The following is a 23783-nucleotide window of genomic DNA, read 5'->3' as shown; positions in this document are numbered from 1 at the left end:
TATGCATAGGCAGTAAAAAGCAAAGTTTTCTAATTAGCCAGTGTATTCCTTTCATTTAATTTTCATGCAGCTATTTTAAGATTTTTAATGTGAAACCATATTATTCCTTAATGAGTGGCAGTTTGGATAATTACATTTAAGTCCACAGCACACAGGGTTAGAAATGCAGACAGACTGCATTTCAGCGTCATTTTGAATACTGAGAACAATGGTTCACATACTTATCATTTTTCCACACAGGTGCTCTTTGAAGAGCGCTGACAGCAGAAGGACAGATTAAAATCTGTTTCTAGTGGTAACATAAAAGTTACATATTAAAACTTGCCAACTTGCCATTTTATCTAACCTTATGTTTGCATTTTATATTTTATATTTTCCAGTGGTCCTTATTTCACACTATTTCTGCACCTTCTGTTGTTCTTCTAGTTATATTCAGTTTGCATTCTATACTATCCAAAGCATAGTATTCATAAGTCCTGCACTACTCCTGCACTTTGATTTGATTACTTTACATTGCAATACTTGCACTGTACACCACCTGCATTTGCACTACCATCATAATCACATACCATCTATCTATCTATCTATCTATCCATCCATCCATCCATCCATCCATCCATCTATCTATTTATACTTATACACAAAGTTGAAAAACCATCATGTCTCCTCACAGTCTCCCTCCTTGAAAATATATTTATTCTCATACTTACGTCTATACTTAAGTGTTTTGTCTGGTAAATAATGTTCATTGGTTCATTTTAATTTTTGAAAAAGTTATCATGTGCACTAAGTTTGCAGCAGTAGGGGCTGGCACAGCCCTTTAGTCTGATGTTAGTTTCACTTTGACGCCCTGTTGGCACACAGAGGAGAAACCTGCTCAGTCACTTTGGGATAGTCCACAGCAGGAACAATGTGCAGCCGCCGTACAGCCTGCCGCCTCAAGCACCTGAGGGGCTCCGATGGTGGTCAGGATGTTTTTTGCACGTGTCCATCATTCAGCAGCTGTGACCCTTGCTGTCTGGCTCAAATTATTAGCATCTGCAGGACATATGAGCAGGCAGCAGAGGGCGATTTCCTCTCACAGGTAAGAGAAAGTTGAAGGCCTTCTACCACTGCTGTTAATGTTATTATCAGATGGTGTTACAACTAATAGACTATACACGACCATTAATGTAATTATCAGGACATAAACACATAAAACTGAAAACGAATCTCTGAAAGGCCCAATTAAAGTATTTATTTTGGCTTTTAAAAGTTTCATAACATTATCATGTCAGTAGTTTTGCATCAATAGCAGTTGTACTACATGTAACCAGCGGTGAAAGAAGTACTCAGATCCTTCACTTAGGTAAAAGTAAAAATACAACAGGCTAAAAATACTCAAAAGTCCTGAATTCAAAATGTTACTGAAGTAAAATACCACAAGTTTTATCAGTAAAATGTACTAAAAACTATCAAAAGTAAAAGTACTCATTAGGAAAAATATCCCCATTCACAGTGTTATAATATTATAGAATATCATGTAAAAGCATTTTAATGTTGTTGTTCTTTAACATGGATCCACTTTATGATACTTTATACACTACTGGGCACACTGTTAATATAGTAATGCATCATATTATATGAGCATATAGAAAAAAAGAGCCATTAATGTTAAGTAAATGTAGTGAAATATTTCCCTGTGAACTGTAGTGAAGAAAAAGTTTGAGTTGCATAAAATAAAAAATACTCATGTGAAATACAAGTAACTCAATATGTACTTAATTACAGTACTTAAACGCTTTGACATGTCACCACTGCATGAGGCTGACAGAAGCAGAACATGGACTAAAACATGTTTAAGAGATATTTACATAAAGAAACACTTAATGTTATTAAAATTAATAAATTATGATTTATTGGGATAAACCCCCATAACACAAAGACTGTGGTTATAGTTATGCAAATTATGTATTAAGTGAAGGGTGTTTTTCTGATCTTGATATCTTATTTGTTGTCACAACAAAGATATTTAAAAGGAGCTATACATTTTATAGCATTGTTTTATTATTAATTCTATTACACAAAATTGAGTTGTGAGTAATAAGTGTGCACCTCTTTTGAATACATTACAGGATGAAGCACAGAGAAGAAGCAGGCACAGAGAGAAATGGCTGCCAATGTGCTGCTTACTTTTTTTTACTTTCACTTTCCTCAGTAAGTGACAACACTGGATGTTCATCGTGGATGTGCCATATGAAAGTTCACAGCCAAAATATACAACGTATGTTAGGGCTCAAAGGGGTTTGCAAAAAAAGTTTGTGAAAGTTGCCTTTTCTTAGATAAAGTAATTAACTTTTTTTTCAGCGGTAATTTTGAATTTTTGTATGTTTTTGTCTTTTTCCTCTTAAAGTGGGATCAATTGGCAAGAAAGGCAGTGAAGCACAAGACTATGTAAGCCCATATTATCCCAAACACTGCAGAACATTCCCAACTTCCCAAGACAATACAAAAACTCCCTGTCTCTGTCTTTTAGGATGCTGATGTCTTTCTTCCGTCCCAAGCTTTGTGGTTGTTGGGATGTCTCCTGTTCTGGATGGTTTGGTTGCTCCTGCACCTCCTGCAGATGCTTCTCTGGTTTATCAAAGGCTTGCTGTGGTTCATCTCCATTTCAGCACCCCCGCTGTGTCGCTGTGTGTCCTTCCTCCTGTCCTGCATTCTGCTGCTGCTGCATCACACATGTGATGCTTTGTTTTATGCAACCACCTGTCCTGTGTACATTTATGGCATGTTTCTCGGTGTTGTCTCACTGCTTATCTTAACCAGATGGAGGCAAAACGTCCACATGAGGCATATCATTTGGGGCAGTGGTTCCCAGCTGGTGGGTCGTGGTCCACAAGTGGGTCGTGGGTTCATTTAAAATGGACTGTGAGTGACTCGTGAACATGTCACATGTGTGAAAAACTGGCTTATTTTTACTTATTGCATGAACTTTCCAGGCCTTGAACATGTGATCGTGAAATCACTTTTCCATGTTTTTCATGACTGTTAGATCCCTGTTTAATATTATTTTTATCTTCTTCTTGTGCTACTGTTACACAAAGTTTTGGCCTTTTAACTATTGTCACTTGTGACATAAGTGGTTTCTATTTAGCAAAAGTTAAATTATAAGATAGAGAAACATTAACTAGATAATTAGTTTGTTACAACTGCATTAGATTTAAAACCGAAGGTACAGATACAAATGAGAGGGAAGAGTTTAAAGTGGACGTATTATGCTTTTGGGGGTTTTGCCTGTTCTTTATTGTTTTGTGTAGCATTTTTGTGCTTGTAAAAAGGTCTCCTAAGTAGTAAAGGCCAAAGTCCAAGCCAAAGGGAGCTCTCTCTCAGAAGACACTGCCCTTTAGCTGACTGTAACAGCTCATTTGAGTTTCAGTCTTTACCTCCATAACTTGAAGACATCACAATGTAACCAATAGAACAGAGAGAGACAGCTGACCAATCAGAGCAGACTGGATTTCTGGGAGGCGGGACATAAGGTCAGACATACTGTTTCAGGTAGAGGAGTTGCAGCAAAGAACAGTATGAGACATATGTGTTTTTTGAACATTGAAGCACGTAAACATATTTTAGTAAACCCCCAAAATACAAATATGACCCTGAAAATGAGCATAATAGGGCCCCTTTAATTGAAAAAAAAGAGTGAGTTTATTGAGGACAACAGTAAGTGAGTGGATCCAGTCTTATCTTATCTGCAGTCTGGTGACGAGAGAGAAAGAGTAAGTGGCTTGACTACAGATGAGCAGTAGGTGTTAAGGTTTAAGTGGCAGCGGGAGACCCTGGAGGCCACGCCCCCCTCCAAACAACAACTACACACATTATAGCGAGAAATTATAGCATCTTTTTAAAAATGCAATGAAACTGTATCTATGAATGCTTCCAAAAAATTATTAAAATGTTCATGACAGCTTCATATTTAGAGGCTTTATAAACTGAATACACTATTTATATACTGTATACTGCACTGACTTTATATACAAAAACATTTTCAATGTAACTGTTTATTTACATTTAACAATGTCAATGCAGTCAAACCCAATACACAATATCCATAAACTGAACTTTTTTACAGCATAACTTCTTATCTAATGCATTATCATTATGGATGTAGTTTTGCTGATGCAAGTTGTAAATTTAATGTCATGATTCATTTGTATGTCATAGTATAAATCGCTAGTTCCTAAACTGGGGAAGCCAAACTTTTAATTTATATATATATATGTGTGTGTGTGTGTATATATATATGGATATATTTCCGATTTCCAATATTTACAGGAAATAATTGCCCGCAGTTATTGCACTCACTTTTTGGGTTTATTGTACAGTTTATCATTTCAGCCCTGTACTGTTATTGTTATGCACTGATTACAATATGAAATATCCATCAAATATGTCACTTAGTCAGGGGTCGTCAGTTTACTCAACCACAGAAAAGAAGTTGCTTAAGGAAAAATGTTGGGAACCACTGAAATAAAGGATAATATTTATGTAAGGATAACAATGTATTTCTGGTGCAATGCAACAAGAAGTTTATATGAAAAAGGTATCAATATGCCCATCTCTTTCTGTCCTCTCCCAGTTTATTGACACCCACTGAAATTATTTTTTTACTTGCAGAGAAAATGTTTTTGATATTATAATAAAATTCATATAGCCTCAGCTGGACCAGTGTGGCTTAAGTCTATATGTGTGTGTGCATGTGTACTAGCTGTGTATATTTCTTTAATTGAATAAAATTCTCACGTGAGAAATTTCCTGAATGCTTCATTATGAAGCTGATATTGAGCTCACTATCTACTAACAGCTTGTGTTACAGTAACTGGAAATAATTAATCCAGACTGCACAATAAGAGACATTAAGACTGAGTTTTGTCTTGGGATCTGTGCAGACCCATGCCTGCATGCTTCACTGCTCCCAAGACTGTGGTGCAAAGCTGTCTTTCTAGGTTCAAAGTACAAAGTGTGTTTTTATTTGGTATTTTTTAGACTAACTACTTCCTTCTTCATAAATCACTACAGCATTTCCTCATTCCCAACATCACTGAGAACGAAGACTGAAGGAAAAGGGGGAGAGAAGCTTATCAGTGCAAGTTTATTGACCAATAATCATCTCAGATATACTAAAGGCTCGTAAATCCATCACTGCCTTGAGAGTTTCAAGAGGAAGGAACAACGGACAAACATTTCTTAGCACCCAGCCGAACTGTTTTTTTTTTACGAAAGTTACAGAGAGCCAAGGTGAACCAGACCAGGTCAGAAGAAACAGAAGGATTCTGCTGGACGATGTCTGTGCCAGCCAGAGTTGTCTACAAGAGGAGGGCGACCATCACAGCTCTGCCTCTCTACTACTCTGGACACCTGCTGAAGAAACTCCGCAAAGAGAAGGTGAGGACAAAGAAGAAATAGCTAATAAATTATGCCCTTTTTAACCTCAATGTAAGGTTTTTCACTGCATTATATTCTGTTTATTTGAGAATGTTGAGTCAAGAGTCGCCATCCAAAATAAAAACTTTTGACTTTCAGGATTTCAAAAAGTACTATGGAGAGCTACGAGGAGCCACACTCTTCCTGTATAAAGATGACACACAGGATACAGTAAGCAGTTTCATTGTCTGTGCTAAAGTTTTAAAAATGACAGCAGCATTGTCATTACAAATAACAATGTATGAAACATTGAATTTAACATTTGTTTCCCTGGGAATAGATGTAAAGTGTTAAGCCTCATATTTGACAACGCTGTTTAAGTGCTATAAGAAAGTGACACAGCGGAAGAGCTGGATAATTTAAGGCTCAATCCAAACCTGGGGTTGGTCTGGGGGATGTTACCATTGAGATTTTTTTCCATTTACAGCAGTTATATTTGTTTAATATTAGTATTTTCAAATTGCATAACAAGCAGGATTGGAATTTGGTGTGGACAGCATTACTATTAAGGCTCGGACACACCAAAATGACATTAAAGAACTAGAGGGAATCTGTTACATCGTTTCACATCGCCTGTGTCTTGGCCAAAAAGCTGCACTTGAACACACTGCAAAGACTACAGCCAACGGCCAACGAAGTCTGTACATTCTGGGCCTGCACGAGAGGAAATAACTCTTCATATCGGCAGCTGGCAGTAATCTTTAATCATCATTCCAAAGAGCAAACCAGAAGATCGTCATGACACTAGTCACTCTGTCTGCTGCTATGCAGAGTTATCTGCTCCCACGCAGGCACAGAGCGTGCATGCTGGTTGGCCCTCGGTTGTAGTCTTTGCAGTGTGTTCATGTGCAACTTTTTGGATGAGACACAGGTCACGTTAAGCGAAGCAACAGTCGGTGATTTGATGTCGGTTTGGTGTGTCTGAATCAGTGGAAAAAAGTCATCAAGGGCCGATAAGGGCTAACGGTGCGCAACACAAAGCAGTGACTACAGCAACAGATTCTCACTGACGGCCAAACATAGACGGCTGACCGCAGGTTGGTGTGTCGGAGCCTTTAGAGAGGCAGCATAACTTCTGCTCCATTGATTTGCCGGTTCAGTCAAAGAAACTGAGGAAAAATGATACAACACAAAAATGCAAATGTTTTGTGTAGTGTCAAGTTATTTTAAATCCTAAAAGATTCAGGGCTTTGAGAAAGCACCTGGGGCTGCAACCCCAGAAGCCCCCACCTTACTCCACCACTGCACAGAGGCCATTTGCACAGAGGTCATTTTTAAGTCGCTCCTATTTTAGATGATTTAATACATTGTTTTTCATGATCCAGCATGTGTCTGGAAATAACAAAAGACAATATTTGTTTGTTTACTATGTCAGTACACAGAGAAGCTGGATCTGGAGCAGCTGAAGTCCATGGAGTTAGACTCTCCATATCAGAGGAAGGCACCAATTATCTTCACTCTCAAACTGCATACAGATGAGGTGCAGCTAAAGGTGTGTGATTTCTCTCTCCTTCATGTTTAAGTCGGCCTACGAACCTCGCAAATCAAAAATGGAATTCATGAAACTTGAAATCTAAGAGGAATATCATCAACCAAAATGTCTGGTGTTGCTTCGACTGTACAGATGGAAAACGCTGACACAGGAGAGGAGTGGAGGGGTTACATCCTGACTGTGGTCAAAGTAAGTGAGCAAACACACACATTGAAACTTAAAGACATACACTGATGGGTAGATGTGGGAGTGTGTTACCGCTGATGGGACAGAATATTGCTGAGTGCTCTCTTGAGCCCTTAAAATTGAGAAAAACTGATTTGATTTCTTTTAAGAAAAAAGAGGGGGAGAGGGCAATGAGCAACTTAACATATAGTGAACACATATCAAGAAATTAGTCACAAAAAAGAAGTTACAAGAAAATTATCTGAAAAAAGGCACAAAAAAAGTAAAAGTTTAAAAAAAATCTAGAAAATTACCCCCAAAAAGTGCAAACATTAAAAAATAGATTTTTTTTCCTAGAACATAATTTTAAACATGTCATTATAATGATAAATAAATAGAGTTTTCTTGACATTTTTCCACAGGTTTTTGAAAGTAATTCTCGACACCTTTTTAAAACTCATTTTTACATCATTTTTAGATAATATAATATAATAATAATACAATTTGTGGTATGTTTACTACCAAGAGGGTCATTTCCCCTTTCCCTATGTTTTTTAAAGAAATTAAACCATTTTGCTCAGGTTAGCTTGTGTATTATTTTTTATAAGTTATTATCTGTGTGTAATATTTTACCTATTTGACACACACAGCCAAGCAAAACAAACAACAGGAAACAATTACCTGGTTGATAAATATCCCATAATGTGGCCTGAGATGCTTCTGGGGACAAAGTCCCCTTAGAGAAAATGATAATGACAGTGAAGAAATAAACAAGGAGAGATCTGCAGAGATATCTGCAAACAAAATATATCGATCCAGATGATCTATGACATATGTGACGGAGAGACTGCGTCAGTAAATATTTGGGAGTTGGGGGGGATACAGCTTTTTCCTGTCTTGTATTTTATTTCTTACAATGCTGCACCAAATCGGACGTCAACAGCAGTGTCTTTTTATGATTACCAGGTAAACAAAGCTGACGGATTTACTGTAAAAGGTTTATAAATTTGATTTATAACAGGAAGTCTGAGAAGGTTTTACAACCCACCTCCAGGATGTATTTTGTAACCTGTTACAAATTGTGTAAAATTGATGATGTCAGTTACAACTATTATTGAAACAGTGTTGACAGACTTTTTGTTTTTCCTGCAGAAAAAGATTCCTGGTAAACTACAGCTGCTGCCTGGCCAGATGTTGCTGCTGCAGGATGTTCTGAACCAGGAAAGGAGGAGAAATCCCCCCGCACCCCATCCTCCCCCCCCCCCCCGACCACCTTTCCTCCTCTCAGCCTCGCCCTCCCCTCCACAGCCCAAAGACGAGCCTGACAGCACCCCTCAGCTTCCTGCGTAAGTTAAAGTTTGTCCCCAGAAAGTAATGTAGTTAAAGTCTGTAACTGTTTAACACAACATGAAAAATACATCTTATCTGACAGTGAAGCTCTTCTTGTTATGATGAATCGATGAAGTCATCTCTTGCCCTCTGAACAACACGCCTGAACCTTTATTACCGTCACTGGCAATAAGGAAGTGTTTATGTTTTTTTTTCTTTGATTCCCGCAGGTGTTTTTTCAACGTGAGTCGGCAGGAGGCCGAGCGCATGTTAGAGGCAAACCCTGAGTTTGGAAGCATCATCTTCCGCCCGTCAACTCTGGCCAACAACTACGCCCTGACCCTCAGACAACTGATGCCCAGGTCTGTCTGAAATGTACCACAGAGTACACAATAATGCAACAGCTTTTTATTTAGGTTATTCTTTTAAATTATGCTCAAGTGAGTCATCTGACATTAACCTGGCAAATAATCTTCTTGTTTGTGATTCAGTGGGCCTGTGATGAAGAACTACAGGGTGACCTCCACAAACTCTGGGTTTGTCATTGAACTGGACACACCAGTAAGTCCTACAACGCCATAAAATCCCTCTTCTTTCTCTTTGCTTGTCTTCATGTGTCCTCCTCTCTGTAGGTGTCTGTGTCCTCCTTGAACGACGTGCTTAAATACTTCCTTGAGAGGACAGAGTACCGTCTTCATCCTTACATGGCGTCTCAGCCCTACGACACCCGCATTGGTGAGAACAACGCTGTTACAAACAATCTCAGTGACAAGTACACAACTCCTGACAATGTTTATGTGTCCAACAGATGTGTCACCTGCTCCCAAGTCTGTCAACATCACCTCACCGACACCTAAAACAATACCCAAGGCACAAGTGGCACCTATGCCACGTTCAGAGAGCAAAGCAGAGCACCTGCCGCCTTCAGAGGACCCAGTGGAGGGTGAATATGTGATTCCTGATGATCAGTGTCACAACCTAAAACTGGGTGAGAATCACTGTTTTTTGTTAACATTATCAAGGTGTACATATAAAAGAGTTAAGTCTGAGTGATTAATGTGTATGCTTCTGTTTAAACTAGTTCAGTTGAACGGAGAGCTTCGAGAAGTCATTAAGATACGAAGGGAAAACTTTTATACAGCTGACAAGAAGGAAGACATCACATACGAGAATCAAACCAGTGAAAAACAGCACTCGGGCACAGCACAGTGGACTACAAATACTTAAGGACTTGAAGCACGTACGATCGTTGGACCTCAAAAGTATTTTCTTTTAATGTTTGACTTGAGTTGAGAGATTACATGCTCTCCTGTGGGTTTTAAAAAGTTCTTTAGGGTTGTGAAAGTCTGTCAGAAATGCATTAGGAATGTGTGGGGGTAAATTTAAATGAAAAAAGTTCACAACTTTTCAATGCAGGGTTTACAGTCTCAAACTCCCCGGAGGCCACTGGCCATGTGGTTCTGTCTTGTGTTGGTCTCTTTAGTGTATTAGTATGTTAACGCTTCTTAGTTAGCACTTAACACAAAGTACAGCAGAGGCTGATTGGAAGGTAGTTTTGCTAATATAAAATGCTGCGGGGATATGGAATGGACAGTAAATTTTTTCTCCGATACTAGAGGTCAAACAAAAGCCAGAGACTCTATCGTATGAAGTTGCTGTGACAAGTAAATTCACCGCCTCTAAGCAGAAGGCTTAACTCGCAGCCTGATGGAACAAAGCTTCACCTCCTCTGAGCAGCTGCCTCCATCTCAGTGAGACCAAGCGGCAACCTCTGAGGCAAAAAAATGATATGAAACAGATATGAAACCATTTTTGACATCACTACATGTCAAACAAAAGCCAAAGACTGTATCATATTAAGTTGTTGTGAGCTGTAAATTCACCACCTCTAAGCCATCGTTATCTCTGAACCTGTCCAGGAAAAGTTTATCTTCCTCTGAGCAGCTGCCTCAATCTCAGACTCACTTTGGGTCTGGGTCAGGAGCTCCCTGTAACAGAGAGCAGCCTGCACAGGGAGCGCTTACTCTGCTGCTAAATGTAAGGACCGAAACATCACCAAAAGCACACTGACTGACAAAACAGAAAGTAAAAATTCAAAAGTTCGACTTTGTGGTGTCTCAGACCGATGATTTGAGTCTTTGATTTTCAAAGAGCAGCCCCACATTTCGAATAAACAGGATTTTCACTTTGCAACAATATAACACTAACAGAAGATTATTAAGGTATAATATTATCTTCTTGATAAAGATTTACAAATCACTGTAAAAGGTTTATCATGTAGTACAGTCAGTATCTTTTGGGTCTAAATGACAAGCGATAACAGCTAATGAGCTCTTACATGTACATAAATACATTTTTATAACTAGGATTTGAATAAATTAAATTAGATGTTTTCGTCTCAGCCTGGAAACTTTGTCATACTTTGTTTTTGCTCAGTGATTGTAGTATAAAAGTGTACATTTTAACATAAGGTGAAATTGTAAGAGCCAATAATTCAACAAATCAGAATGATTGTTTTTGATAGTAAAGAATGATCGAACTGTAAAACTACATACATGTGAATCTTTGTGTCCTTTTGTTTAAAAGCACTAAATAATAAAACATGATCACGGGTGATCATTATTCTTTATTTTTCACATATAGGAGTAAGCCAACATAAATGTTATAATCATATTTTTATAAGTTATTCCATTAAGATTGTATTTTTCTTATTTTTCATCATTATCATGGAACATGTTATAGGTTTAAAGTTTAAGGATCATTCATCACTCCATAAAGACAGCAAGACTGTGAAAAATATTCAATAAAAAAGAAAAACAAAGACTCTCTCCCTTTTGTCTCCTCCTTCACGTAGTGTGTTTTAGAGTACCTGTTTCCACCTCTTCTTATTTATCCCTCCACACCTCTCATAATCTGGTCCTGTACACTCTGTGGTAGCAGCCTTCATGTGAGAAAGACAAATAAAACATTTGTAATAACTTAATATCTCAAGATTTAAAAAATAAAAACAGAATAAATTAAGAAGATTGTTCCCCAATGAAGACGCGCCTCCATTGTTGTTGTTGTTGTTGTTGTTGTTGTTGTTGTTGTGACATTACTTCTCGGTGAGTGACAGCTGCAGGATCCTCTCCAGCTCATCCTCCTCCTCCTTCTGCTTCCTGTGGCAAAAATAAGAAATAAAGCTCATCATTCAGAACAGTGACAGCACTGCAACTTTCAAGGTATTACTTCCTGGGAATATCTTAAGACCTTTTTACACAGAGATTACGCTAAAGTGCCACAATGAAGTCCCTTCTTCATGCCACCTTTGCATTTTTAAACAGAACCAAACAACGGCTGCATCAGCCTGCACCAGAGTGTCCAAAGAGGCATGATGGGCGTGACATGTAACATAACAGTATCAGCCTCCAGTGTGACATAGGCGTCTGCAATGTTTTATAAAAAATAAGAATCATTTACAGTCTGTCTGTCACATGGCAGCTGATTTCATTCTCTGCTCAGAGGGCAATGAGCTCCCAAACCTCACTGTTTTCCTAATTTGCAGACATTTTCAGCTGCTGGCGCTCCTCTTTGAGCTAGCTGTTTTCTGCCAACACCTGCTTTTGAAGTCTCCTGAACATGTTAACAAGTCCTCAAAATGCCACACCCATGATCTTATTCTGCCTGCCAGACATCTTTTAAGCCCTGTTTGAGCTGTGTTTCACGACATTACCAACAAACATCCCAAATCCCAGCACAACTCACATTACAAAACCTCATCTGAACCATGTTTGTTATTATTCTACCATCTCTGTATAAATGTGCACAACAAACAACATGGAACAGAAGAGATTTTGACACCCCACTGTGTCACAGACACTGTTTGTCTCCCTGCTGTGCCAAAAACAGAGTTTGAGATGAAGGAGCAGACTGCAGCACCCCCTATGTGTGCACACATAAAAAATACAAATAAGGCAACAGCTGGGAAGAAGCCGGCAGTTTTCTAAAGCCCACACAGTTCAGTCGACTAAAAACTGCATTCTAATACATCCCATAACAAAAAAAATGTCTTCACTTGGATTTTCCATCTCTAATAATAACAGGCAGCACGGTGGTGTGGTGATGCTAGTGTGTGGGTTTCTCATAAAGACATGCAGGTCAGTTTGTGAATGACGTCTGTCCACATATATATGTACAATATATTAGCCCTGTGAGAGACTGGCAAGCTGTCCAGAGTGTACCCAAACCTGAGACAAGAGCATGCTGGGACTGCACAGCATAAGCGTGTATAAGATTATGAACAAATGGAGGTACATCTTGTGCCTTTCCTTGCAATTTCTCATTGCAAAAGCGATGAAAACAAAATTAAAACTTCCAAAAACCTCTAGATGTCTGCAATAGTCAAACTACCATCCAAAACAAGCTTTTGTTGAAAATTAGTGGTCAAGTTGACAATTACGTCTCACTCTCAGGTAGGGCTGGGCAATTAATCAAAAATCGATCAAAACCAACATTCAGAACTTCTAACCATCGTAATCTTGCCCATGTCGGTTATTACGATTACTTAAAAATTCTGTGAATCCTTTCCCCAGTAGGACTGGCAACTCTCACGCTTTTGGGCTCTGTCTCATGCTCTCGCGACATAAAGGGAAATCTCACGCCAAAACATTGCGACAGCATAAGTGTTGAATAATCAGGTAATGCAATGAACCACTTTGACTCTCGATTAAACCTGAGTGTTTAACAACTGAGTCGTATGTGCTTCCACGGCATCTCATAATCGCAGATCAAACAGCAGCTGATGGTCCAACAGCAGCGCAGTGAGAGAGACAGACAGAGCAGAGCTTCTCCTCAAAGCACCAAAGTGTCTGAAGGAACAAACATCCAAATATTCAGCGGTGAGAAGTGACTTCTTCAGACTTCTACAGACTACTTTGCTTTAGTTTCAGTTTTAGTCAGACTTCGGATGGAATTATTTTTAACACCAGGATGCATTGCTCCGTGTGTCATCCAGCCACTTGCACTGAGCTCTCATTATTATTACCTATCACTATTACGTAGTGATTTGGGGGCCTGGGGGCCACAGGCACGTTGCTTTATTTTCAACATTTCTCTAACTGGGAACGATGGCAAGCTGTTGGCAGCTGTAGAAGAAGTAGGCTTACTCAAAACTTTTTTTCCCCAAGAAAAACAACTAATAGCAGAGAGCAGAAGTTCAAGTCAGAGTCCTGCAGTCAGGAAAGGCTGTCCTATTATCAGCACAACTTACTTAAATTTAAAGATGGAGCTTTTAATTCTTATATAACGCTGGATATTTTAATAAATAATAATGCACCATATGTTTAATACACTCCAACACACCATGGCCAAATGAAACCGTGTCACTGTCACCTGTCAATCTCCTCCTGCTCCCGGCACGACAGCTCCATGGCGATACGCAGCTGCTCATCAAAGCTCGATGCCACACTGAAGTGTCCCGACAACCGTGGATCAGTCACTTGGCTGTAGGAGAGCGGGGAGTTGCCGCTGGGGTCTGACGGGGACACGGAGGTGGGCTGGCTGGGGTCGGCTGTGTCATCTCCCTCTCTGCTGGCCAGTGAGATGGACAGAGACTCCTGGATCGCCCTGAGGGAAGAAAGAGATGAGGATATTAAGACTTTAACTGAAGTATTATTAAACAAAGAAGAGATCTGAACAGGGAAGTTCATTACAGGATGACTGGAAGCCGTACTCCCAAGAGAAGCTGGAAAGAAAACGCTAATCACTGAACTCTATTTAGAGACGTTTAATTAAATTACTTCATAAGCCAGAGTTTCCTTGAATAAGAAAGATTATGAATAGATGATAAACCTCCGGATGGTTCTACAGTAAGAAAAATGTTCCCATTTAGAACAAACTCTAAAAGACCCTTCCTTTTTTCTATATTAGTTTCAATAAATAAACTGTCAGACTGGGGTGAACTGTAATAAGCTGATAAAGTAAACAACCTTTGTGACAGCCTCATGCTCGGCTAAATTTAGGATTCTTTTTTTTTTTCTTTTTTTGTGTTTTTAGAAAATTAAACAAAAAATCCATATATCGGTACATTTATGGTTTTTGTGATGACATTAACTAGATGCTATATTGCTAAATACCAAATACTTAATACTAAATACCCAAAAAGTCTCATTTAAGCAGTGTGATCCTGCCAGTAATGGAAACAAGTGAGGATAACCTCACCTCTCCAACTGAGAGTCTTCCTCGTACAGCGGAGACGGCGGCACCGGGCGGCTGTTGGTCAGGGCCTCCCAGATGGTCACCTAATAACCACACATAGCTGTTAGACAACTGGCTGTAAAAGTAAAAATGAAAACATTCTGTTTCCACATCTGAAATATAACTCTGAGACTAAAGCCTAATTTCCACCAATCAGTCCAACCCAGTTCAGTTCATTACACATTAAAGCAGATACGTTTGTGGTTCCATTGTCAAAAGTTGTGAATGGTTCCAAGAGAAGTGTTGTGTACTGTCCCGTTGCTTCGTTACTGCCTGTTGAGGTACCTAGCACACTGATCCGATACTAAAAGGTGGAGCTATAGATACTGCAGTCCATTGATTGGTCGAGAGAATCATCACTCTTGCTCAACAAGCAGAGCTGGACTCAATGCACAAACCTGCTATTTTCACATATCCCATCGATTATGGAGACTTTAAACCCTTCAGCCTGTTCTTTTTTGTTCTGAAAATGTCAACATGCAACCCTATTTGGTGGATGATCAACAAGGTTCAGATGTTCCTCTCAGTTGTCTGTGAACAGGAAATACAGGGAGAGCTGGAAAGAGCACTGACATGGCTATCACCGGGTAACAACCTAAATTTTGGAAAAGCTAAACAGATCTAGGGTTTAGGTACATGTATGCTCGGGCTACTAAATGAGTAAAATACCAAAAGTGTTTGGTGGAAACGCTTGTAATGAGGAGTTGTTTGACTCTGACCTGGTCACTTTCTGTCCCAGCATCCAACAGGCTCTGCTGGATGGCAAACTGCAGCAGGTTGTCATCCTCGTCTCTCATTGGCTCGCTGCGGCCTGGACCGAGGGTGGTGTAGTCTGCAGGGGGCTCAAATACCGAGGGGTCCACCTCACAGTGGAAGGGAGGGGGGGCCTGACCTAGGTGAAGATGGGTTACAGCATTACTGTACCTGCAGGTAAAGGTATTAAGGCATTTCAGACAGTTACTCTTGAGCCTGTGCTCTGTTTTGGAAATGAATGCACCTGCCTTACATTTTGAGCAAGCTACCCTTTAGTCCCAAACCAAAAACCTAAATGACAAAAACATAATATTGCTAAAGGGCACTCGGAGAGTGGCCAATAATCCAGTCTTCTAATAAATGCAAATCTACAAGTGAAACCACCATATGTGTCTAGATATATTTCCAAAACTGTTAGAGCTATGTCAAAAATAGTACTATGCCAAGCTAGTCTCTTTATTTCAGCTGTGCACTGATCAAGTACTTCTAATTTGGAACAATTTAACTTATTTAAAATATAACTGTGCAACATCAAATCCTTAAAATGACACATCATCAAGAACTTTGCAGCTTGTTTTCAAAAACAGTTGTTTCGGAAAACTGGATGTTTACAAGAAACACATTTTTTCACTTTAAAAAAAAAAAAAAAAAAAAAAAAGTGTTTATCCGAGCCCCTATTAAGATCTGCTCTAAAATGAACTGGGCTCTTCCTTGGCCCAAATTTTCATGAAAATCCAGCCAGTAATTTTTCTATTATTCTCCTGACAAAAAGACAAGCAAACTGAACATATAACATGAAAATATAACCTTCTTAGTGGAGGTAATTTTAACGTTCAGCACTATGACAGATTATCTACAGTAAAAATGTGGGTTTCAGAACCACCTCATATTTGAATACATAAATATATATTTATATATATACACGCACACATATATCAGGTATTACTTTATATTCTGTTCTTGAGTTTGAGTGTATTTACCAGCCTCTTCGGAGCCCTCTGGTGTGTGAACCGTCACAGAGCTGACCGGCTCGTCGCAGCCACACAGGTTACTGAACGTCACTCTGGCATTCAACACGTGAAACAGGGGGATCTCTGGAGGACAGAGGGGAAGTGTTTGAAAGATTTAAATGGCTGATTATTTCTGTAGCACCAGGGGGCAGTGGGAATTAAAACACAGGACGAATCATGAGAGCGAAGGTACACATTAAAAACATGAACCACACATATAACATACTTCCAGAATAAGCTTTCAGCTCTGATTATTTTAGATTTAACATGTCACTATAACATGCTACAGCTGTACAGAACTACAGTGTTAGTGAATCAACCTGTGGGTCCGGATGTAGTGTAAAAAACTCAAGACATCCATCTAGCCACACCATGTGACCTCGCATACACACCTATCTTGACAGGGAAGCCTGGTGGCAGGCGCAGGGTGATGAAGTCACGTAGCTTGGCAAAGTGGGCATTAGAAATAGCCATGAGGTCAATGATGGGTGTCACCTGCTCGGCCAGGGACAGAGGGTGACTCTCACTCAACCAAAGCGTTGCTTTAAACCTGGAGAGGACACAGAGACAGACGAGGAGCTTTGAGCAAACCGGTCAACAAAAAAGCTTTAAGTGCTGCTGCTTTCCGTGATGAACATTAGTGCTGCATGTTTCCACAGTAGCATCGCACCTCTGGACTTTACTGGTAAGCTCAACGGGACGTCCGATGTCCCGGCCGTTCAGGTTGAAATCCAAGTTGAAGTACTCCTCAGCTGTGATGGCTGTTGGGTTGTGGGGACTGGCACACTGGGACACGTTACTCTGACAGGGACAGAGAGAGAGAATTATAAGTGACGGTGTTGATCAAAGAAAGCTGCAGGAGGTGTGGGTGGTGTGGATGTGGTGCACAGCTACTGTGGAGACTCTTACCCCATTGTGAGCTGTATGTTGTTCAGCAATCCCCAGGAAGGACTGCAGAGGAGTCTTTGAGCCTGAGTGGGAATAATGTGGGGAGATTATCATCAATTTGTTCTCAAATTCACTCTATGTTTTGCTCTACAAGGAAGGCGAAGGTTACACCTGCTTTGAGGGGAAACAACTTTGTTTAAAAAAGAACCACACAGTGATCAATTGTGTCTAGTTTTAATCTCATATTTTATCTCATTATGTTTACATTTATTGAGGCTTAGTCTGATTTCTCTGCACGTACTTTCAGGCCAAATGACACTAATTTTGACACAATATTGCATCCCCATCAAAGTGCACAAGGACTTACTGTGTGGGTGTCGTTGTTAGTGTGTTCGGGTGTATAATCACCTTTGCTCCTCGATTTATCCTGGTCTGATAGATGCTCTGTCCTTGACCGAGTCACCAGCTCCACATTGGTAGCACTGTAAACCTGGACACAATGACATAGAAAAGGGCAAAAACTCTCTTAATAACTTTTTTATAAGTAAAGCTTCTGTCATCACACTTGTTTGGGTTATTGCAGTGTATGGATTAAGAGTCTCTCCTTGTCTGTCTTTGACAGAGCAAACAGCTCTTCTCGTCAACGTCTCCCTTGTAAAAAATAATTTTCCATCTCAAAAGGACAATACTGAATTAACAAGGATTATCGCATAATGGCTGTTTGCCTCGCCAACCAGTCAAAATTGCAAGTTTACCTCCAGGTCCATGCGGGTGTCTGTTCAGCGCTGTCAATCTGGCACCTAACTGCTTCCTTTTTATAAAGCTCTAACCTTATCTGAGCACTGTGGGGGTAGACCATGGATCTATTATAGGAAGTCTGGATACAGCCATGGGGGCAGGGCCTCATTCATTCCTATGAGAGCTGCTCATTGGCACATGGAGCAAAAAAAAAGCTCTTTTTGTGTTTGTAGAATCAGTGTAAAATATCCGGATCTACGGGAACATAAGGCATGCACACTAGAGAGTCACGGCAGCTGAGCGCAGCAGAGTGTGCTCGAGAGAGTTACTTGAGAGTAGCTTGAATGGCGGTCTAAAAAATGTAATCTTGCTGCTCTTTTAGACTTTCCAAATTTTGTCGAACTTGATGGCTTCAATCTAGACTATGAAATGAGTCGTTTTCTGATGTTTTAACACTCATGAAAAAATTATTTACTGATTTACAAACGCCATGGGGAAAAGTCCTTCTGGGCCCATGAGCATAATGCGACAGACCTAGAAGGCGCAATTCCACTTTTGGCCTCTATGTAAAATTTGCTTCAGAGCCTGGCGTATTTCCTGAGGGCTTGGGGTACACACCAATAAACTTCTCGAAGAAAATAAGAGAATATAAAAGAAAATACAAGCAGAGGGCAGAGTCTCCGCAGATAAATAAACAGCTACACACTTCTAGTGGGTCATAAGTGATGATTGAGAAGGAATACTTGCGTATTAGTTGAGACACATATCTTTTGAGTTACTTTTAGAAGATTTCTGATATGGAAAACATAGTCTTCATTGTCACTTATTTGTTTAACCCCGTCATTTATCTTTCAGGCAAAGCTTAATAATTGATGATCATAACATTGTACTAAGCTAACTTCCAGATGGTGGAAATTATGTGTTTGAGCCATGGTTTAGACTAGATTGGCTCAGCAGTTATTTACCTTGGCTTCATATCCGCTGACCACCTCACTCTTCTCAGAACGCCAGCCCCAGATCCCCGACTTGTTCCTAAAAAAGCAAAGAGGTAAAGTAAAGTCTTACACAGACATAATCAATATCTGTGTATTGTTCACTGTGGGGACGTGATGTATGTATTTGGACACACACTGAGGGACAGCGAAGGAGGTATCTGCACAATACTAAAGAATCAGGTTTAATCTCGACGTGATTCTAGTTTGTAAATCTGCACACAGTATGCGCTCATTACCGTTCAAAGGCAATGTTGCGTGTGTTGAGGTGCGTGGAGACGATGGGCGATGTCAGTCTCTGGGCTGTGTTCTCTTGCGACGGCTGCATGGCTGCCAGGAGGGAGGGCGCGTCACGTGGAGACAACACAAGTGGCTCCGTGTACACCACCTGCTTCTCATGGTCCACCTCCATTACCACAGCACCGTCATCTACAAGGAGAACACAAAAGACACATAATTCTCTCACAGAGACGATTCTACGTCCTTCAGCTTTTTAGTTATTTGTGTGTATGTGGTGCTGTTGAGGAGCACACACACCTCCACCCTTGAAGATATAGCTGCGTCGCCCTTTCAGCCAGGTCATGTGCTCGAAGCCCAGGAGGGTGGTGTCCACGCGGAGGCACGAGCCGCTCTTCCAAACCCGGTAGATGTCACTGGGACATACCTTTGACACCAAGGGCACTGAGAGGAAGACAGACAAAAGAGGAGAAGCAGTTTAGAAATAAGAGACACAGAGACAAACAGAATGAGGTAACCAAACAGGGTGCAGGTGAAGTACAATGAAAAAACAGCATATTTGCATGGGAAGATGTTTTCTGGAAATGTTCTAAATATAGCTTGTTACAAAGCACTGCAATTGGGGGGGGGGGGGGGGTCGTTTAAAAAGTACCAGTGCCCTTAAAGTGGTACTGATATCAATAGAGTACTTCATTTAATCATTTCATTCTACTTCATTGGATACCAATCATGTGAATTGAAGCATTAAGTTGAATAAAATGCCACCAGATGCCACAGGCTTGTAGTACGGCCATACTTTTGAATATTTCGGTGGCATCTCAGCCTACTGAACTGCCAACTCTGTCAACTCACCACAGCACAGACTGCGTAAGTTGCAGCTGCTGTGGTAGTGGGCTAATGACGTCACATTAATCAAACAACGCTTGTGGTGTTTGGCTGTGAGCAAAAACATACAAATAGCTGTTTGTTTTCTAGATCTGGGTACACAAAGGATCAAATGTAGGTATCACATGACTCGACAAGTTTTGGTAATACCTGGAACTGGGTTACTTGATCGATATCTTATAATTATCGGGTACCGACACCCAGCCCTCGCTGCAACTAATGACCTTTTTTTAATATAGATAAATTCAATGATCATATTTTTTTAAGTCAAAAGACAATCATATTCTGACTCACATATTAACACTGATATTATTTTATATCAGCTATGTCTACATTGCTTTTTTTTGTAAGACTCAGTGGAACTTGTATATAATCTTGACATGACAGTCCATGAATTTCTCGCTCTAATTCATTCATTTTGTTTTCAAGAATACACATTAGGATACATCAACAGAATGAGATTATATAAATGATGATCTTTCCTGTAAATACTGTGCAATAATGGTGCTAAATTATTACGATGCATGAAGCAATTAACTGTTTGCTTGAGCATCTTCTGCAGAGTAAAAAAACAAAGTAATCCACACACGGAGAAACCACATCACAATACTGAATATTGTGTTTTATACATTACAGGTAACACTTTAGGATTCAACTAATAAGTAACTGTTAGTGGGTTGCAGTTTAGAATTAACCTGTCGTGTCTTGTGTTTTGGCCGCTGTTTCAAACTGACTGACAGATGCTGCCAGGGGAGCTGTCCAACTACTGAGGTGCTGAAATTGACCTCTGTGAAAACACATTGATGGATCAAACTCACCCCAACTGGTGAACTCCCACTTCATCTCCACATAGAAGTCTCTGGCCTGGAAGACAGCAAAGAAACTTTTTTTGTACTCAGACAGAAACAAAAGCTCCATGTCACCCTACGTTTGTGCATCCTGATTCAGTGAAGCTTGAGACTTGTAACCATAATGAAAAAGATGCACCAACACAGCAGCCTAAAAAACATTCCACAAATATTTAAGAAAGCTTTGAGGTGTGGTTGATGTGCTTCTCTGTGCAAAAAGTAGAGTTTAACCTTGAAATCTGAGCAAAGTGGCCTGATTTCTGTTAAAAACATGAGGTAGACAATGTGCAACGAAAGAGGAAATTACTCAAAAATAGCATGAAATTAGCAAAAAGTACAAGGATATAACCTGAAAATTATTATTTAAAGCCCTTAAAGTGGTACTGATATCAATAGAGTACTTCATTGGATACTAATCACATGAAAAGTGTAGTTTAACCCTTTGAAACCTAAGCAAATTGGCCTGAATTCAGTCAAAAACATGGGAAGAAGGCAATAAGCAATGAAAGAAGAAATGACTCAAAAACTGGCAAGAAATTAGTCAAAAGCACAAGGATATAACCTGAAAAATATTTTTAAAATAAAAACAAGCAAATGACTTAAAAATAAAATAAAATATTTCTGTAATAATATGAAATATGTAATTATGATAATAATTACATATAATTATGATACAGTTTTGCAGTTTTTTCTGTTTCCCTAGCTTTCTAAATCTTTTTTTTTTGCAATTGGTGGAACTTTTTTTTTTTTTAAACCAAATTGCTCGTTGCCTTTTTTTTTTTCCCTGTGTTTTTGAAAGAAAACACACCAATTTGCTCAGGATTCAAAGTTTTAAATAATTGTAAAAGGCGTCTGAAAGCAGCGCAGGAAAGGTTATGTCACTCCAGGTTCCAACGAGTTTCATACCTGGAGGCTAACATTTATTTACAGAAAAGTGACAGTGAAGCAGTTTTACCTGTCTTAGTTTGCTGAGCAGCTCTGGGATGCCCGCCAGCCTCTCAGTGGCACGTTTGAAGTCTCTGTACTGGAGCACCAGCTGAACCAGCTCCGGGTCCCCGGTGCTCACCGCCTCCTGCAGGACTGAAACACACATCCACATTTAATGCCAGCAGGTGCGTCTCTGTTCCCTCAGCAGCTTCAGGACACGAATCTGGGCGCCACAAACAGACAGACAGCAGAGCACTCACTGGTCCAGCCCTGTGAGTTGTTGTGTGTCGGGTCTGCAGTGTGCCTGAGCAGCACCCGGGTGGACTCCAGGTGGCCCAGACATACAGCCAGCTCCAGCGGGGTGCGCCCTCTCGGATCCAGGCGCTCCACATCCTGCTGCAGAACCAAATCACACACACACAGGCAGCATCAGCGCAATGCAGTGCGACCTGACAAACGCATCAGTAAAAGACATCATCTGCTAAATAAACCCCCTCTCTCACCTCTTTCTTCTGCAGCTCTCTATCAAGCTCCAGGTACTGATTGTTCCACACCAGAAAATGCAGAGGAAACGCTTCTTGAGCCATGGTTGTCGTCCGCTTGACAGTTAAACAATAATATCTGCAGCCAACAGATTGCAGTGACACCACAGCAGCTCAGCGCTGATCGGCACAACTGGTTAGCCTGCTAGCTAGCTTAGTTAACAGCAGAAAAAAATGGCTAAAAAGAGTTTCACCGTAAAAAAAAAACTGTCACTGAGCAAATCTATCAAAGACGCTAACGATAGGCAGCAAACAAAGTATTATAATGTGCGTGCCTATTTAAATTAGTGGGCTGAGTTAGCCGAGCTAACTCAGCCCACTAATTTGATGTAGTTAACTAACGGCTAGCCGAGCTAACGTTAGCTAACTGGCTAATAACAACATTGTCTCCTGCTCCTCTTGGCACCTGTTTTCCATTATTCACAAAGCAGGACAACTAATTCAGCCGGTCAGAAATGAACCTCCGAAGTCCGTTCATGTTTTTCACGATGGATATGATGTTCAGAAAAATTAAATACGGGTGAAAGCGCAGGTTGATAAAGTTAGCTAGCTGCCCCGCTGTTACTGCAGCCACCCCGTTGGTATCGCAGGGTTGTGTCAAAATAAAGCGAGATACGGCCTTTATTCCAGTTTCACATCCAGGTCACTCCAGTTGAGGGCATCTGATATCGTTTAGGTGACAGCTGCTGCCGATAGCTCTCAGTCCCGCCTGGATAACGATCATTAAATACAGGATCACATCTGTCAAAGTGAGCAAAACGCAGCTTTGCTCCGATGAGGTCTATTTACAGCCGCAGAAGCAGCGTTATTTATTTATTTACTGAGGCGTCGCTTTATTTCCAGGTTATGTGGAGAAGCTGGGTGGAGCCGGGGAGCAGCTGGTATTACAGTTTTTCTCGATGGCTAAGACATAATAAATGAAACTGGGATCCACTTGATCTTCATCATCCAGTGGCGTGTCCAGATTTTTTTTTACTGTGGTGGCCAAAGTGGGGCACCCACTAATGCAGGGGTGGCATGAGGTGTGAGTGCTGCTGAGGGCACACGCATTGGCATAGCTTTCATTTACCATTTTTGTCCTCAAACGCTTACCAGTTAGAGTTTCAACATAAACAATGACAATTGGAAGATAGGAACATTTTATTAAATTTTCTCAAACTATATTTTTTGTTTGTCAGATCAATGTATAGTAAATAACTTGAGGTCGTTTTCTAATTTTTTAGTATTTGTGAAATATTGGATAGGAAAAACACAATTTTTCCAAGCCAATAAGAACAGAA

General features: G+C 40.2%; 2 protein-coding genes across 3 annotated transcripts; one reads left to right on the top strand and one right to left on the bottom strand.

The window, feature by feature from the left end:
• The first annotated feature begins 5088 nt into the window (after positions 1–5088).
• LOC121948176 (signal-transducing adaptor protein 1-like) lies at positions 5089–11029 on the top strand. Of its 2 annotated transcripts, none has more exons than XM_042493478.1 (10): positions 5089–5424; positions 5563–5634; positions 6839–6955; positions 7088–7144; positions 8273–8466; positions 8680–8811; positions 8941–9010; positions 9082–9184; positions 9258–9437; positions 9531–11029. In XM_042493478.1, the coding sequence occupies exons 1-10, from the start codon at positions 5323–5325 to the stop codon at positions 9674–9676; spliced, it is 1173 nt and encodes a 390-aa protein (XP_042349412.1). In that variant the 5' UTR covers positions 5089–5322; the 3' UTR covers positions 9677–11029. The 2 variants fall into 2 exon arrangements, with proteins under 2 accessions (XP_042349412.1, XP_042349413.1); XM_042493479.1 differs by having other exon boundaries at positions 9536–9642.
• A 26-nt stretch (positions 11030–11055) lies between these two features.
• Positions 11056–23310, bottom strand: ankrd13d (ankyrin repeat domain 13 family, member D). The gene is made up of 16 exons (XM_042493476.1): positions 22465–23310; positions 22222–22357; positions 21990–22114; positions 21005–21050; positions 19602–19745; positions 19304–19493; positions 19038–19104; positions 17743–17824; positions 17356–17417; positions 17117–17247; positions 16839–16996; positions 16417–16530; positions 15403–15575; positions 14648–14727; positions 13820–14053; positions 11056–11607 (listed from the first exon to the last, which is right to left on the bottom strand). The coding sequence occupies exons 1-16, from the start codon at positions 22546–22548 to the stop codon at positions 11544–11546; spliced, it is 1890 nt and encodes a 629-aa protein (XP_042349410.1). The 5' UTR covers positions 22549–23310; the 3' UTR covers positions 11056–11543.
• Positions 23311–23783: the final 473 nt, after the last annotated feature.

The sequence above is a fragment of the Plectropomus leopardus genome, chromosome 9 (genome assembly GCF_008729295.1).
Source record: "Plectropomus leopardus isolate mb chromosome 9, YSFRI_Pleo_2.0, whole genome shotgun sequence".
Taxonomy (NCBI): Eukaryota; Metazoa; Chordata; class Actinopteri; order Perciformes; family Serranidae; genus Plectropomus; species Plectropomus leopardus.
The sequence above is the reverse complement of the archived record's forward strand: the minus strand, read 5'-3'. Positions and strand labels throughout refer to the sequence as shown.